The sequence below is a fragment of the Girardinichthys multiradiatus genome, chromosome 20 (assembly GCF_021462225.1).
Source record: "Girardinichthys multiradiatus isolate DD_20200921_A chromosome 20, DD_fGirMul_XY1, whole genome shotgun sequence".
Taxonomy (NCBI): Eukaryota; Metazoa; Chordata; class Actinopteri; order Cyprinodontiformes; family Goodeidae; genus Girardinichthys; species Girardinichthys multiradiatus.
This window is the reverse complement of record NC_061812.1, coordinates 26,489,099-26,501,859: the sequence shown is the minus strand read 5'-3', so window position 1 is coordinate 26,501,859 and position 12,761 is coordinate 26,489,099. Positions and strand designations below refer to the sequence as shown.

Sequence of the window (12,761 nt, the reverse complement as noted above, 5' to 3'; positions counted from 1 at the left end):
CTTACCCGTTGTCTCCACCCACAAGAAATTTCTCAGGCATTGCTGGGCTCTCCATGACAACTGGGTGCTTAATAAACCATTTCTCTTAGGCATTCTTCCTTTCACAGGGGGGACAACAGTCAAAGGAGGGAGAGGGAGGGTTGAGGGGTGGGTGGAAGAGCTCAAAATGATTGGAGGAAACAGTCGAGGTTGCAGGGGTGAGACTTGGATAGATAGAAGAAAAATGGTGGAACGGTGACAGAGGGGGAAACAAAAAGAAGAAAAGAGAAAGAGGATCAAGGTGATAGGAGAAGTTTCTAGAAAACCCTGCCACCTGAGCTTTAAAGTGTGACTAACGCCATCCAAGGAGGGCAAAAGACGGATGAAGAACGGGTGACCTTGATCTGCAAAGGGTAAAACTGAATCCTCTCAATGGAACGTGAGGAAAACAGACATCTACTGCGCATGAAGAAAGCTGCAACCCAAAGAGCGAGCCACTTGAGTGTAACAATGATATGAAAGCATATAGAGAAGCAATCAGAGTGGTCCAGCTGTTGGATGCCACACACACGCAAATGTTAACAGATTTATGCAGCTTTCTGGGTAAATGTTACAAAAGACAACTTCCAGAAAACGTTCAGGAAGCCCATATGTTCAACAGCTTTTAATAAAATTATTTATTAAAAATAATATTTATCCTCAAATATTATATAGATTCTAGCTAACAATCTCCTCTTCAGGAGGCAATCTAAAGGGCAATTTGGACTTTTCTTAACTTGAAAGATCAACAATCAGAGCAGGTTTCCAATTTTAAGCTGCACCACAGTTTTAAAAGGTTGCTGTTTCAAAACTACAAAAATCTTTGAAGTTTTAAGTGAATTTTAATGAAGCCCACTGAAAGTGCTGATTTTTCTCCAATCCTAAGGAGTATAAGAGGTCTATCCTTTGCCCATCTACTCCTGTGTGTTGTCTGTCAGCTGTATATGATGACTAAATGAGGCAAAACTCTGCAAACTTTTCTTCTCACGTGACAAATTAGTTTTCTTGAAACTTTAAAAAATACATTCAGTCAGGGTTTGGATATCAGTATAGAGGGTCATGTGTTCCCACACAAGCTGAGTAGTGGATATGCAGGATGTAACGTGAGCAGGTGCTGTACCCTCCCCCATTCGTTTTCTTTATAGATATAATAAAAAAAACAAAATGTCTAAGCTGCAAAAGAAGGCTCTGGATGTGCTAGTAATTATACGAAAACTGCAAAAACACATGGATGAATGTAATATTTATTCAGGCATGCGCAGTGCTCCTTATCAAGGTATGACAGTTTAAAAAAATTACAGTTGAAAACCACAAAAACCTTTAACCATAAAGCTGCTATAGTGTGAAATCCTTTCAACGAGAGAATGCACCAGATTGATCAAAGCAATATAGAAGTGAAGCATACCTTATCGCAACGCTTCCCCTGCCTAATCTTTTGCTATGCACTGCCAGTCAGCTGGCTAAAAAAGAATGCATACAAACTGAAAGGTACAAAGATGACTGTATGGAAATAGTTCCAGTTGTGAAAATCATGGACAGTTATGGTGTGGAAACAAAAGGAGTCTCGCTCTTGTTAAGCTAGCACTGCTTTAAAGCTACATTAGCCAAGCTACAGATGACATATCTGATAAGCAGCCAGCTGCTGTCAGGGTTTGGACTTTGTGTTTAGTCACTTATGTTTATATTTAGTATTTTGGTAGTCGTGTTGTTTTGGTTACTCCCTCTCACTCCTCGTTCATTGTTCCTTTGGTTATGGTTGCTTTCTTAGTTTTGACTTAGGATGGTTTTCTCTTTGTCATTTTTGCTATTATTATTATTATTATTATGCTGATTATTATTTGTACTCTGTTTATTATTATTTCACCACCCCCTCTGGTTAGGTTGTTTACTTATTGTTTACTTTTTGTTATTTACATTGTAGTCCTCATGTTCTCTGCTTCCCTTCCTGTCAGTTCAGTCTGTGTGGTGTTAGGTTTGCTGTATGGGTTCCTTGTTCGTTCTTAGGTTATGGTGTTTCTTATGTTCCCTCTAGTTTCTCGGTTCATGTTTATTATTTACTCTCATGCTTCATTTGGTTATTTGTTTATAGCTTCGTTTCGGTATTGTTTATTAGTCCCTTCATCATGTTTTAATCTATGTATTGTTTTCACCTGTTCCCTCTGCCTTCCTGCCTCCTCGTTACACCTGTTCTTAGTTTCTTGATTACCTGCCTTTGTTCTTGTTCTGTATATTAGTTGGTTTAGTTTCATTGTCCTTTGCTGGTTCCTCTCGTTCACTACCCTCGTCCATGCCTTGAGTTCCGCATGTTTCTGCAGTGTCTCTGTAAGTTGTGGATCGCTACTCTGGTCAGTACCTGCAGTGTTTTTGTTACGCTCTGACCCCCTTTTTGAATAAAGCCGAAGACTGCTTGAAATGCTGCTGCCAAGCTCTTGCCTGCGCTTCGGTCCACCCACAGACCACAATGTAACAGCTGAAGGTTAGCACTAAGCATGGAAAACTCTACAACACTGAAAGAGTAAATGCCAGCATACAGAAATGTAATAATGGCACGCAAAGGAGCATACAATCTCAACACAGAAAGGCCTAACTTTTATGAAGACATTACATCATGTTATGTTTTTTATTCAATATACTGAACTTCTGGTGTTTTTGCTCAGTTATTCTCATCATTCTGTTTAGCTGATAGAGATGTGAAGCAATAACTAATACAACAAAATTCCAAACAATAAGAAAATAATAATGACTCATGCGTTCTTGTTTTATTGTTTGCTTCAGGTCCCCGGCCTGAGCGTCAGCCGGGTCACACATTCTGACAGTGAAACAGTTTGAGCATCACCTTGGACTCACACCCCTCTGATGAAAGATAAAATCCCTGCTGTCCACCGGCAGGAGAGCTTGTACAATCTGCAGTGTGGTGTGAGCTGAATCAAACCATGACCAGTAGTCACAGATGCATGTTTGTGCATTTAATATTTGAGCAAAGATGGAAAACATAATTTCGGAGGCATGATTTGAATTACAAGTCTCTGTAGTCGGGGAAAAGTTTGGAGCATGTTTTGGCAGTGCAGCGAATTTGAAATCAGTTCTGCTTGTGCCAGCCCCAAAATGATTACTTTTTATGCCAGGAATGCATAAAGACTGACATAACCAAAACCACTGACTCCACAACAAATAGACCCCATATTCCAAATACCAAAGATAATAAGGTGCTGAGTAGTGAGGGGCATAATTAGCTTCACTCTCTGGATGAGAACGATCAGGGCTTTCCGCCGGGGAAAGAAATCTCTGCAATCAAATGCAAACAGGCATTTATGCAGGCTCACGCTTGCCTGGGAACACTGAATGAGCCCCTGCATATGTCAACACTAGTCTGAAACATCCAGGATACAGATGCATGGTTTTAATCTACCAGATGAAGACCTGCGTCTCACCCTGCCGTGTGACCAGTCTTCTGCTAATAAGGCAAAGCTGAAGCTGAGAAGAAACAACCAAACCCTGTTCTGCCCTCCTCCAACGTGGCAGTAATATTAATTTAGGATTCAACACATCCCTCCAATCCCATATCAGAGAGATGAGTTTATTATAAAGCTCATCTTGCATTTTTTGTGGAGGAAAGCTCATAGTGCCATAAATCTGGCTTCCTAACTGGCTCGTGTGATTAATTCATCAACATAACATTATGCATGTGTACAACTGGCAGCAAATCCCCGAGCTATGTGGTTGTAAGACCTGCTGCGCTGTTGCTTATGACTCTATGGTTGCAGTGCTATGTTTTCTTATAGTATCGTGTAGAAAGCACCCGAACAAAGCTTAGCAAGAATTTGGTTACCGGTGCATGTAAAAGGTTTTCTGAATCTTTCTTTATGCTAATATTTGCTTTTATACTGATTCCATCATTTCAATAATTCCTGTTTATGAGCTCTGTGGCAATAAAAAGCTGGGAGAGATTGGATGCTATTATTGTTCATTTTCACAACTTCCACTGTTATTCCCCTTTCAATAATCTAATGTAAAGGCTGAAAATTATTTTAAAAAGCAGCCAAAGTCCAAAGAAAAACTGTAGCTTATGAGCTGATTGTAGAATGTATCGGTTTTGAAGATTTTAAATGTGAGTCTGGTAGTACAATAGATCTAAAATAACCATAAACTAAAACATGTTAAAGTTATCTCAGTTTCTCGAGTACATAATTGAAAAACATTGCTTAAAAAAGATGATTGTCACAGCTCAACAAAGTACAAAGAGACCATCAAAAATCATTTATCATAGGGGGCCCCTCTTAAAGTGCACCATAAAGGAAAAGAGAAAGAGGGGACCTGGGAGGTCGCTGCAAAGTGAGGCCCCTGGAAAATTGGAATCAGCAGCATCTACAGAAGCTTGTATTTCTTCTTCATCTCCTACTCCTTGAGCTCCTTGCCATCCTACAGTACAACTGCATGTTCCATCCTATACCCTGTTTACACAACAGGCCCTCCCTCCCCCTGCTCCCGTCTCCCTCCAAGTCCTTCTGTCTCTGGCAGGGGTGCAGACACATAAACCCCAGCAGGTGCTGGACATGCTGGGGAGACCTGGCCTCTAATTGGTCCTCAGTGGAGTCACAGCTGTTGCCCCAAACCGCAGCTCGGTATGAGCCGCAGCCCCTGTCGCTCAAGCGACAGCTCGGTATTGTTCTCCAGGGAGGCTAAGCTGAGCCATAATATACTCTAACGACTGCCCACGCTAACCATACGTTATCTGTTCCCCAGTGACAACTCATCGTCAAACATGAAAGCCTTCAAACATCATCAGCCACTGTCACCTGAGAGTTTTCTGCAAGTCTCAGTCTTCTCTGTTCTCATCTAAATTTCATATTTGCTCTAAATGTCCTATGTTTTATCTAAGCTTACAGTTCTCTCTTAGATTAAGCCAAGGTCAAAGAGAAGGCAGATTTACAGCATATCACACTGCATCCAATCCGCTCCAACATCCCACACACACACAGATTCTCCATGTGTGGGTGCAATTCCTGTTCAGTCTTAATTTAGTGGGCCAATTAAACTTTTCTGGCTGTCAAAAGTTCAGCATTTAAGTGAGGTTCTGTTAAAAGGTTATTGGCAGTTAAAATATTTCCTTCAGTAGATAACTCTTCATTTACTACAAATCCAAATTAGTTGAGGCTGAAGGTTAAAGTTAACAGCTAGTCTGAGAGAGACCAAGACCAAAGCAGACTTCTTCCACCTTAAACTCCCATAGGCAAAAATGCAAGTGCTATTTTATGTACCTTTAAAGAGTCCACATTTTGCATTAGGAAGTTATTTACCAAGAAGCAAATGTTTATTTACACAAGAAATAGCGACTCGACGCCGTGGGCCACCAATGGTCTTCCTCAGATGTTCGCATTAATTTTGTCAAGTCAGACTCCAGTCGCTAAGTTTGGAAATAAAAATGCTGTCATCAAATAAATGTCATCTAGTGTGCTTACAATGCTGCTTTGCTGGTTAGGAATCCAAATCCTGTACTAATTTCACTGTAACAGGTTGTTTTAAATTATTTTGAAAATTGATAAACCTACTTATTTTCCCCAGTTGATTAATAAATATGCATTTATGTTTGAACTAAAATAATAGAAAGAGCTTAACACCTGTCTGAATGAACAAAACTAAGTGCCTGTTTTTATTATAATGATCTACTTAACACCTCTTAATCTGTGCAGATATTGCCCTCTAATTCACTAAATACTGCACTATACAGGGTTTTGACAGGTTTTTTTTTCTCCTCTCTCCGAGAAATGTAGGATTATTTACAAACTATGTTCTAAATCTACATTTAAAACCTTTATTGTCTAAACACTAAACATATTCAAAGCTTTGTTATAAATTACAAGATAGCAGTGAGCAGTGAGTAGGAGAGAGATACTGTCGAACAACTTTTTGAATGAACAGAATAAGATGTGGTTTTATTTTGATAAGCCAGGGCTATTTTTGTTTGTAATGCTGCCTTTGTCTTGACACAGACACAATAATATATCAGATGTAAGGAGTGTTTTTAACAGCATTCGGTTCGACAGAAATCAGTGTAATCACAATTAGGAAGACGTCACAGATTGACACCACAGGCTGATAATTAAAGCTCAGTCTGTCACAGCAAATGTGGCACATCACCTGTCAGACCTGAAGCTATCTGTAGACATTAGCATGCTTTCGCTCCTGATTAGATGAAAAGAAGATTGTTTATAAGACTGGAGTCTCAGACTACAAGTCTATGTGAAGTCTGAAGGTATTTGTTTTCATTACTTTTTTTGTTTTAAATAAGTCTGAATCTTGAGTCACTATCTCTGGAAACATGTATGGAGGGCTTAACCTGCAAAGCTTTTTGGGTTGAAGCAACAGCTTGTAAGAAAAATTAGGCAGTATAAAGATCTTGTGAAAAACATTCACCCAAACCACTACAATATTTTTATTTTAAAGTTTTTGAGATTGGCGTTGTTTTGAGACAGTAGAAGTCCGCCTCGGTCTTGGTCCGTCTTTGACTACCTGTTAGTTTCAGCCACCAGAAAAAAAACAACCTGTATTTAGGTGACATAAAGTCACCAAGACTTATCCACCCTAGGTAAGACATTAACTGCTTATAACCTTTTGACAGAACCTCACTTCGAAAACTGTGAACTATCCCTTTAAGACACACATGACAAAACATAGATCTTCACAAGCACAATCAAGTGAAAACAAGATGCCCATCAAACAAAAGCAGACCATTCAACTCTTCATAAGCTGTGTAAGTTGATCATAGTTGAATTCAGTTCTTAATAGTATGTGGGAGTGAGGCTATGATAAGAAATTGAGGAGGATCAGTCTGGCCAGTGGAGCGTAGATCCCAGAGGACCCAGAGAAGCTCAGACATAAAGCTATTTAAATTAAGACAGTAGACTGCATTGAAGCAGGCTTGAGTAAAAACAGGTTGTAAATAATTAATTGTTAATTATGGTACAGAATAATGATGAATAACAGAACTATAATGCATTAGAAAATTTGATTTCTTTAGGACAGGAAGGCTTCCAAGTACTAATCGGTATAAAATAATTAAGGAAATGTCATTATTCTGTGAAATGAAGCAAAAATGTAAATGAGACACGCTATGCTACTGGTACTATAGTACACCTCACTAAGCCTTATCTCATATTACAACAGTGCACTCCTCACACAGGGTAGAGGCTGCGATTATCTAACAGTCTCACCTGACACTGAGATCCTCATGGAGGCCTCCAGGGGCCGGTTGTTATCCAGGGCTTGGCTCAGCTGGATCTCCCCCGTGCTTTGGTTCAGTAGCACCAGGTTCAGCTCATTCCCCACCTCGAAGCTGTAGTTGAGCTGATCAGAGACATCGGGGTCAAGGGCAGGGATGCGTCCAATCACTCCAGTGGGGAAGCTGCTGGATGTGTCTGTCACATAGTTGTTAAAGATGATCTGGAAGTTTTTTAGCACTGGCATGTTGTCATTCTTGTCTATGAGTTTGATGTGGACTGTGGCCCGGCTGACCAGGGGGGCTGAGGTGGCCTGGACCACAATGACATACTCGGACAGCAGCTCATAGTCCAGGTCTATTAATGAAGTGAGTTCTCCAGAGAAGATATCCAGCTGAAATACCTCTGGGATGTTTCCCTCCACTATCTGATACATAATCTGTGCATTGCTGCCTTCATCTGGGTCTGTAGCTGATATGTGTGCAACCACAAGGCCTATGGGGCTGTTCTCTTCCACCATGATGTCAAACTCGTCTCTTTCAAACACAGGAGGGTTATCATTAACATCCAGGATTGTTACTTGAATATTTACTGCTGTTTTCAGAGCAGGAACACCTTTATCTACAGCAAAGGCCTGCAGGCTGTAGACTGGCACATTTTCTCTGTCTAATCTGCGCAGCGTGCGAACAATACCAGAGGTGGATTCAATTATAAAGTCCCCATCTCCATCCTCCCCGCCCTGGAAGGTGTAGAAAACACGTCCGTTGAGTCCAGAGTCTTTGTCGATGGCAGAAACCTGCACCACGCTGGTAAACACGGGCACATCCTCCATCACCGAACCCATGTAGTGGTCCCTCAGGAAGCGGGGGGAGTTGTCGTTGACGTCGTTCACCAGTATCTCCAGGTAGGTTGTGTCGGATTTTTGTGGGATACCGTTGTCCCGAGCAGTGATGGCCAGGGTGTAAGAGACCTGGTCCTCGTAGTCCAGCTCCATCTGTGTGGTGACAGCTCCGGTGTCAGGGTTGATGTCAAACTGAGGGATGCTGTCATCCATAATGTAGGTAATGCGTGCATTCTCGCCTGTGTCTTCATCGGTGGCACTTATCACAACCACAGTGGTGCCCACAGGTCTGTCCTCATTGATGTTGACCGTATAGTGTGAACTTTGAAACACAGGGCGGTGTGTGTTGGCGTCTGTGACATTCACAAAAACCTTGGCTGTGTCAAAGAGAGTGCCGTCGCTTGCAGTGACTGTAAGGGTGTATTGGCGTTCTAGTTTGTAGTCCAAAGGTAGTGCGAGCGTAATGAGCCCTCCCCCACTCTGACTCGTGATGGAGAATCTGTTGCGAGTGTTTCCACTGGATATTTGATAAGTCACCACGCTGTTGATGTCCTGGTCCACAGCTGATACCGTCACCACGCTGGTCCCCACAGCTGCATCCTCATTCAGACGCATGTAATATGCCTTCTGAGTGAACTCCGGGTTATTGTCATTGACATCAAGGATCGTCATGCTGATGCTGGCGGACGAGGACATGACAGGGTAGCCGTGATCGCGGGCCTCCACTCCAAAGTTGTAGAAATCAACACTCTCCCTGTCTAGTTCTGCTGCCACTACAATCCATCCCGTACTGTTGTTGATGGCGAAGGGAAAGTTTGGTGTAGTTTCTGTGAGGCGATACTCCAACCTGGAGTTTTCTCCAGAGTCCGCATCTACAGCTTGAATGTGAATGATGGAGTAACCCAGAGGAACGTTTTCCAGCACGGTGGCCTGGAACGGCGTGCTGACAAAGATGGGGGCATTGTCATTTATGTCCAGCACCTGTACTGTGACCACGCCGCTGATGTTGGACAGCGGGGGACGGCCTCCGTCCTGAGCCCTAATTCTCAGGGTGTACTCTTTGTTGGCTTCGTAATCCAGATGACTCACCAGGTCCATTTTGCCCGTCTGAGCATCAATATAAAACTGCCCCCGGGTGTTTCCACTCATGATGCTGAAGTGAACTACAGCGTTGCTCCCCCTGTCCTGATCTGTGGCGGTGACCTGCAGGATCTCTGTGTTTGGGGTCATATCCTCTGGCACCTGGACCACGTAGCGTTTCTCACTGAACTGAGGGGCATTATCGTTATCATCCTCTACCACAATGTAAACGGTAGCTGTCGCACTGCGGGGCCCTGGGTCATGACCCTGATCGTTTGCCTCCACTAACAGCATATAGGCCTCCACCTCCTCTCTGTCTACTAGACCTTTGGTACGGATGACCCCAGATCTGGAATCTATCTCAAAAACCTCATTAGACCCATTACTGTTGAGGACATTATATAGGATGTTGCCGTTAACAGGTGCATCCCCATCTGTGGCCCTCACGGTCAACACCTCGTAGCCAATCTCTAAGTTCTCCCTGATGCTTTCTTTATAGTCCTGCTGCTCAAACACAGGATTGTGATCATTGGTGTCACTGATTGTGACGGTGAGGGTCGCCATGGCTGTACGTCGAGGTGTGCCATGGTCAACAGCTGTCACACGAAACACATGGGTGTCCTTTGTTTCCCTGTCAAGCACCTTAACTGTTGATACAGCACCACTAACTGGGTCCACAGCGAAAAGATTATTAGAGCGGCTGTCGAAGAGAGCCTCAATAAAATACTCCAGCCTGCCTGCCTCCCCCTCATCCATATCCACAGCCTTCAGGACAACAACCTGAGTCCCAGCTGGCTTATTCTCTGCTACTGACACTTGGTACATTGGGGGCTTAAACTGGGGGCTGCTGTTGATGCTTCTCCTCTTCCTGCTCACAATCCCTGAATCAGACTGAGTTGCCTTCTCTAAGAGCTTCTGTAAGCGTGGCTGGCTGAACGGACCTTGACCCAATCGCCAGTGGATGGAGATGGGTTTAACAATTAGTCCCTTTCCCGTGAGTACATCACAGAGCATGTCAAGCTCCAGTAGCCTGTCCTGCCTCCAGCACCGCGTCTCAGACACAAACAGACCCCCCTGTGAGAAGTAAAACTCCCGGCTGTAGGGGACCTTGCAGCGGAGCGGGGGGCCAGGCAGCAGACCTCCCACTGGAAATAAAGCAGAGTGTGCTCGGTGGCACTTTAAGCCGCTGCCGCCGAACAAACTCAGGACTTCCATGTCCCACTCAGATTTCCTCTTACGCTTATGGGAACAATTCCTGCCGTGAACATGCACGTCGTATTGACTGGTGAGGAGGTGCCTGTGTCCGGAGTCCGAGCAGTCCTCAACTATGTATAAAGTAAAGGGGTTTAGAGGCAGCGAGCGACATTGTATCGTGTGCGATAGGAACACGATGCCCGCCGCGGCGTCCGTCTCCAGGAAGCGCTGCGCGAATGCAGGAGCGAGAACCTGATCCAAAGCGCACCGTGCGCCACGCTCCTCGCCGGCCACCGCTGTCCTCACTCCCTCATCCCCACTGATGTGAACGGTGTAACACCACGCCAGCGAAACCAGTTCACAACACCACAGCATGAGCCGCAGCTCCCACCTTACGAAGTGCATCGCTACTCAGTTTCCAGTCCGACAGCGCGCAACTCTGCAGCTCCTCGTTTCTTTAAACTTTCCACCGGCGGCCAGTTTCCCTTTGTTGAGGAAGAGCCATGCTCTCTGCGCTCACTCCGGTGGGGTGGAAGAGGAGGGGGTCCCTCAGTAACCTTGGCCGGTCAGAGCCGCTCTCGTAAGGGGCAAACACACTCACTCAGGTCCGAACAAGAAGCAGCTGCACCTCCGCTCCGCTCAGTCCGCACAACTTGGCTTGAATGATAGAAAAATGGCTTCTGCTCCCTCTGTGCCTTGAGACTTCTCATTAACATAAACCTGTGTGTGTGAGAGAGAGAGAGAAACCCTGCCATTAGAGATAAATGATAACTTCCTAAAAGCTTCATTAACACAAAAAAACAGCCGGACTTCAGCTCAGATTAATGACTCCTCTCGCCATCATTACAATCAATAGCATCATTAATTTACACAAAATTTAAATGCAATTTGACACCCATTCAGCGCGACGTTTATGGAAACCCTTAACTGTCTTTTATCACCATAGCTGCATAAACAGTTTATTCAGTTCCGTTTATTTATAAATGCCACGGGGTGACACTAGATGTAAACAGTGCATACAGTGCCTTACAAAAGTACTTCCATCCCTCCAGCTTTCCACATTTTGTCACTTTACAAACACAAACTTCAAAGCATTCTGGTAGGATTTCATGGTTTAATGATAGAACAACACAAAAGAGAATATTGTTATGAAGAGGAAGAAAAAACACGTGTTTTTGGCTTTTTTTAATCAATAAAAATCTGAAAAGTAGAAGTTAATAGCAGGTTTGGTGTATAAAACAACACAACAAGGTTTAAATATTTTATGGAGCAAGAGATGCTCTGAAAATGGAAAGTGTATGGCACAATTGCAAATCTACAAAGACATGGCTGTCCAGCTAAACTGAAAGACTTGGCAAGGAGAGCATAAGAGAAGTAGTCAAGAGGCCTATTGTAACTTTGGAGGAGCTGCTGAGATCCATAGTTTAGGTGGTAAAATATGCAGGACAACAATTAGTTGTGCACTCCTGAAATCTGATCTGATCTAAGCAAAGCCATAAGAAGTTCAGTTTGCAGGCCATATAGTACATGGCATGGTGGTAGTGGCAACATGCTATGGGGATGTGTATCTTCAGCAGGGGACAGGACAGGAAAGCTAGTCAGTGTAGCCAGGAAGATGGATGGAGTACAGTAATCCTGGAAGAAACCATGGTAGAGGCTGCCAAGCTTCAGACTGGAGCTGAGTTTCAGGTTCCAGTAGGATGTCAACCCTAAGCATAAATCCAAAGTTTCAATGTAAAGGTTTTTATCAAAACATATCCATGTGTGTGAATGGTCCAGTCAAAGGCCAGTCCTAAGTCTAACTGAGAATCTGAGGAAATACCTAAAACAATCTAGATGTACAAAGCTGATGGAGACATACTCGTAATTGCAGCAAAAAGCGGTTCTGCAAAATATTGATGCAGGGAGGCTGAATACAAATGCATGCTACGCTCTTCAGATTGTTCTACAGAGAAAATGTTGAAAACCATGAATACTTTTCTTTTCACTTCACATCTATGCAACACTTTTTGTTTCTTGCTTTAAATTTTCTGATTTTAAATGCAGACAACAGAGAGGTTATCTTTGGACCAGAGCCTCTGAAAAATACATTGCTAAATAAGTCACATATTTTGGGTGCCATTAAACTGGCCTCTAGTTAAAAAGTAAAGAACCTTTCTGTTATTTTTAACCAGGACATGTCATTTAAATCCCATACTAAACACGTTTTTAGGACTTCCTTCTTTCACCTCCAGAACATTGCCAAAATTAGAAATATCCTGTCCAGGAGTGACACTGAAAAACTAGTCCATGCATTTGTTACTTCAAGGCTGGAATATTGTAATTCTTTACTATCAGGATGTCCACAAAATGCAGTTAAAAGCCTTCAGCTGATTCAAAATGCTGCAGCAAGAGTTCTGATGAAAATTAAA

The 12,761-nt window shown here is 43.2% G+C and overlaps 1 protein-coding gene across 5 annotated transcripts in view; it reads right to left on the bottom strand.

The window, feature by feature from the left end:
* The window catches only part of celsr2 (cadherin, EGF LAG seven-pass G-type receptor 2), a 99,110-nt gene extending 88,064 nt beyond the window's left edge, over window positions 1-11,046 (bottom strand). For 2 of the 5 annotated variants that reach the window (XM_047348323.1, XM_047348325.1), the window contains exon 1: window positions 7,230-11,046. In XM_047348323.1, the coding sequence (XP_047204279.1) occupies window positions 7,230-10,755 (3,526 nt within the window). In that variant the 5' untranslated portion in view covers window positions 10,756-11,046. The remainder of the gene's footprint in view (window positions 1-7,229) is intronic. The other 3 variants (XM_047348327.1, XM_047348324.1, XM_047348326.1) reach the window with 2 other exon arrangements.
* Between the last annotated feature and the right edge of the window lie 1,715 nt (window positions 11,047-12,761).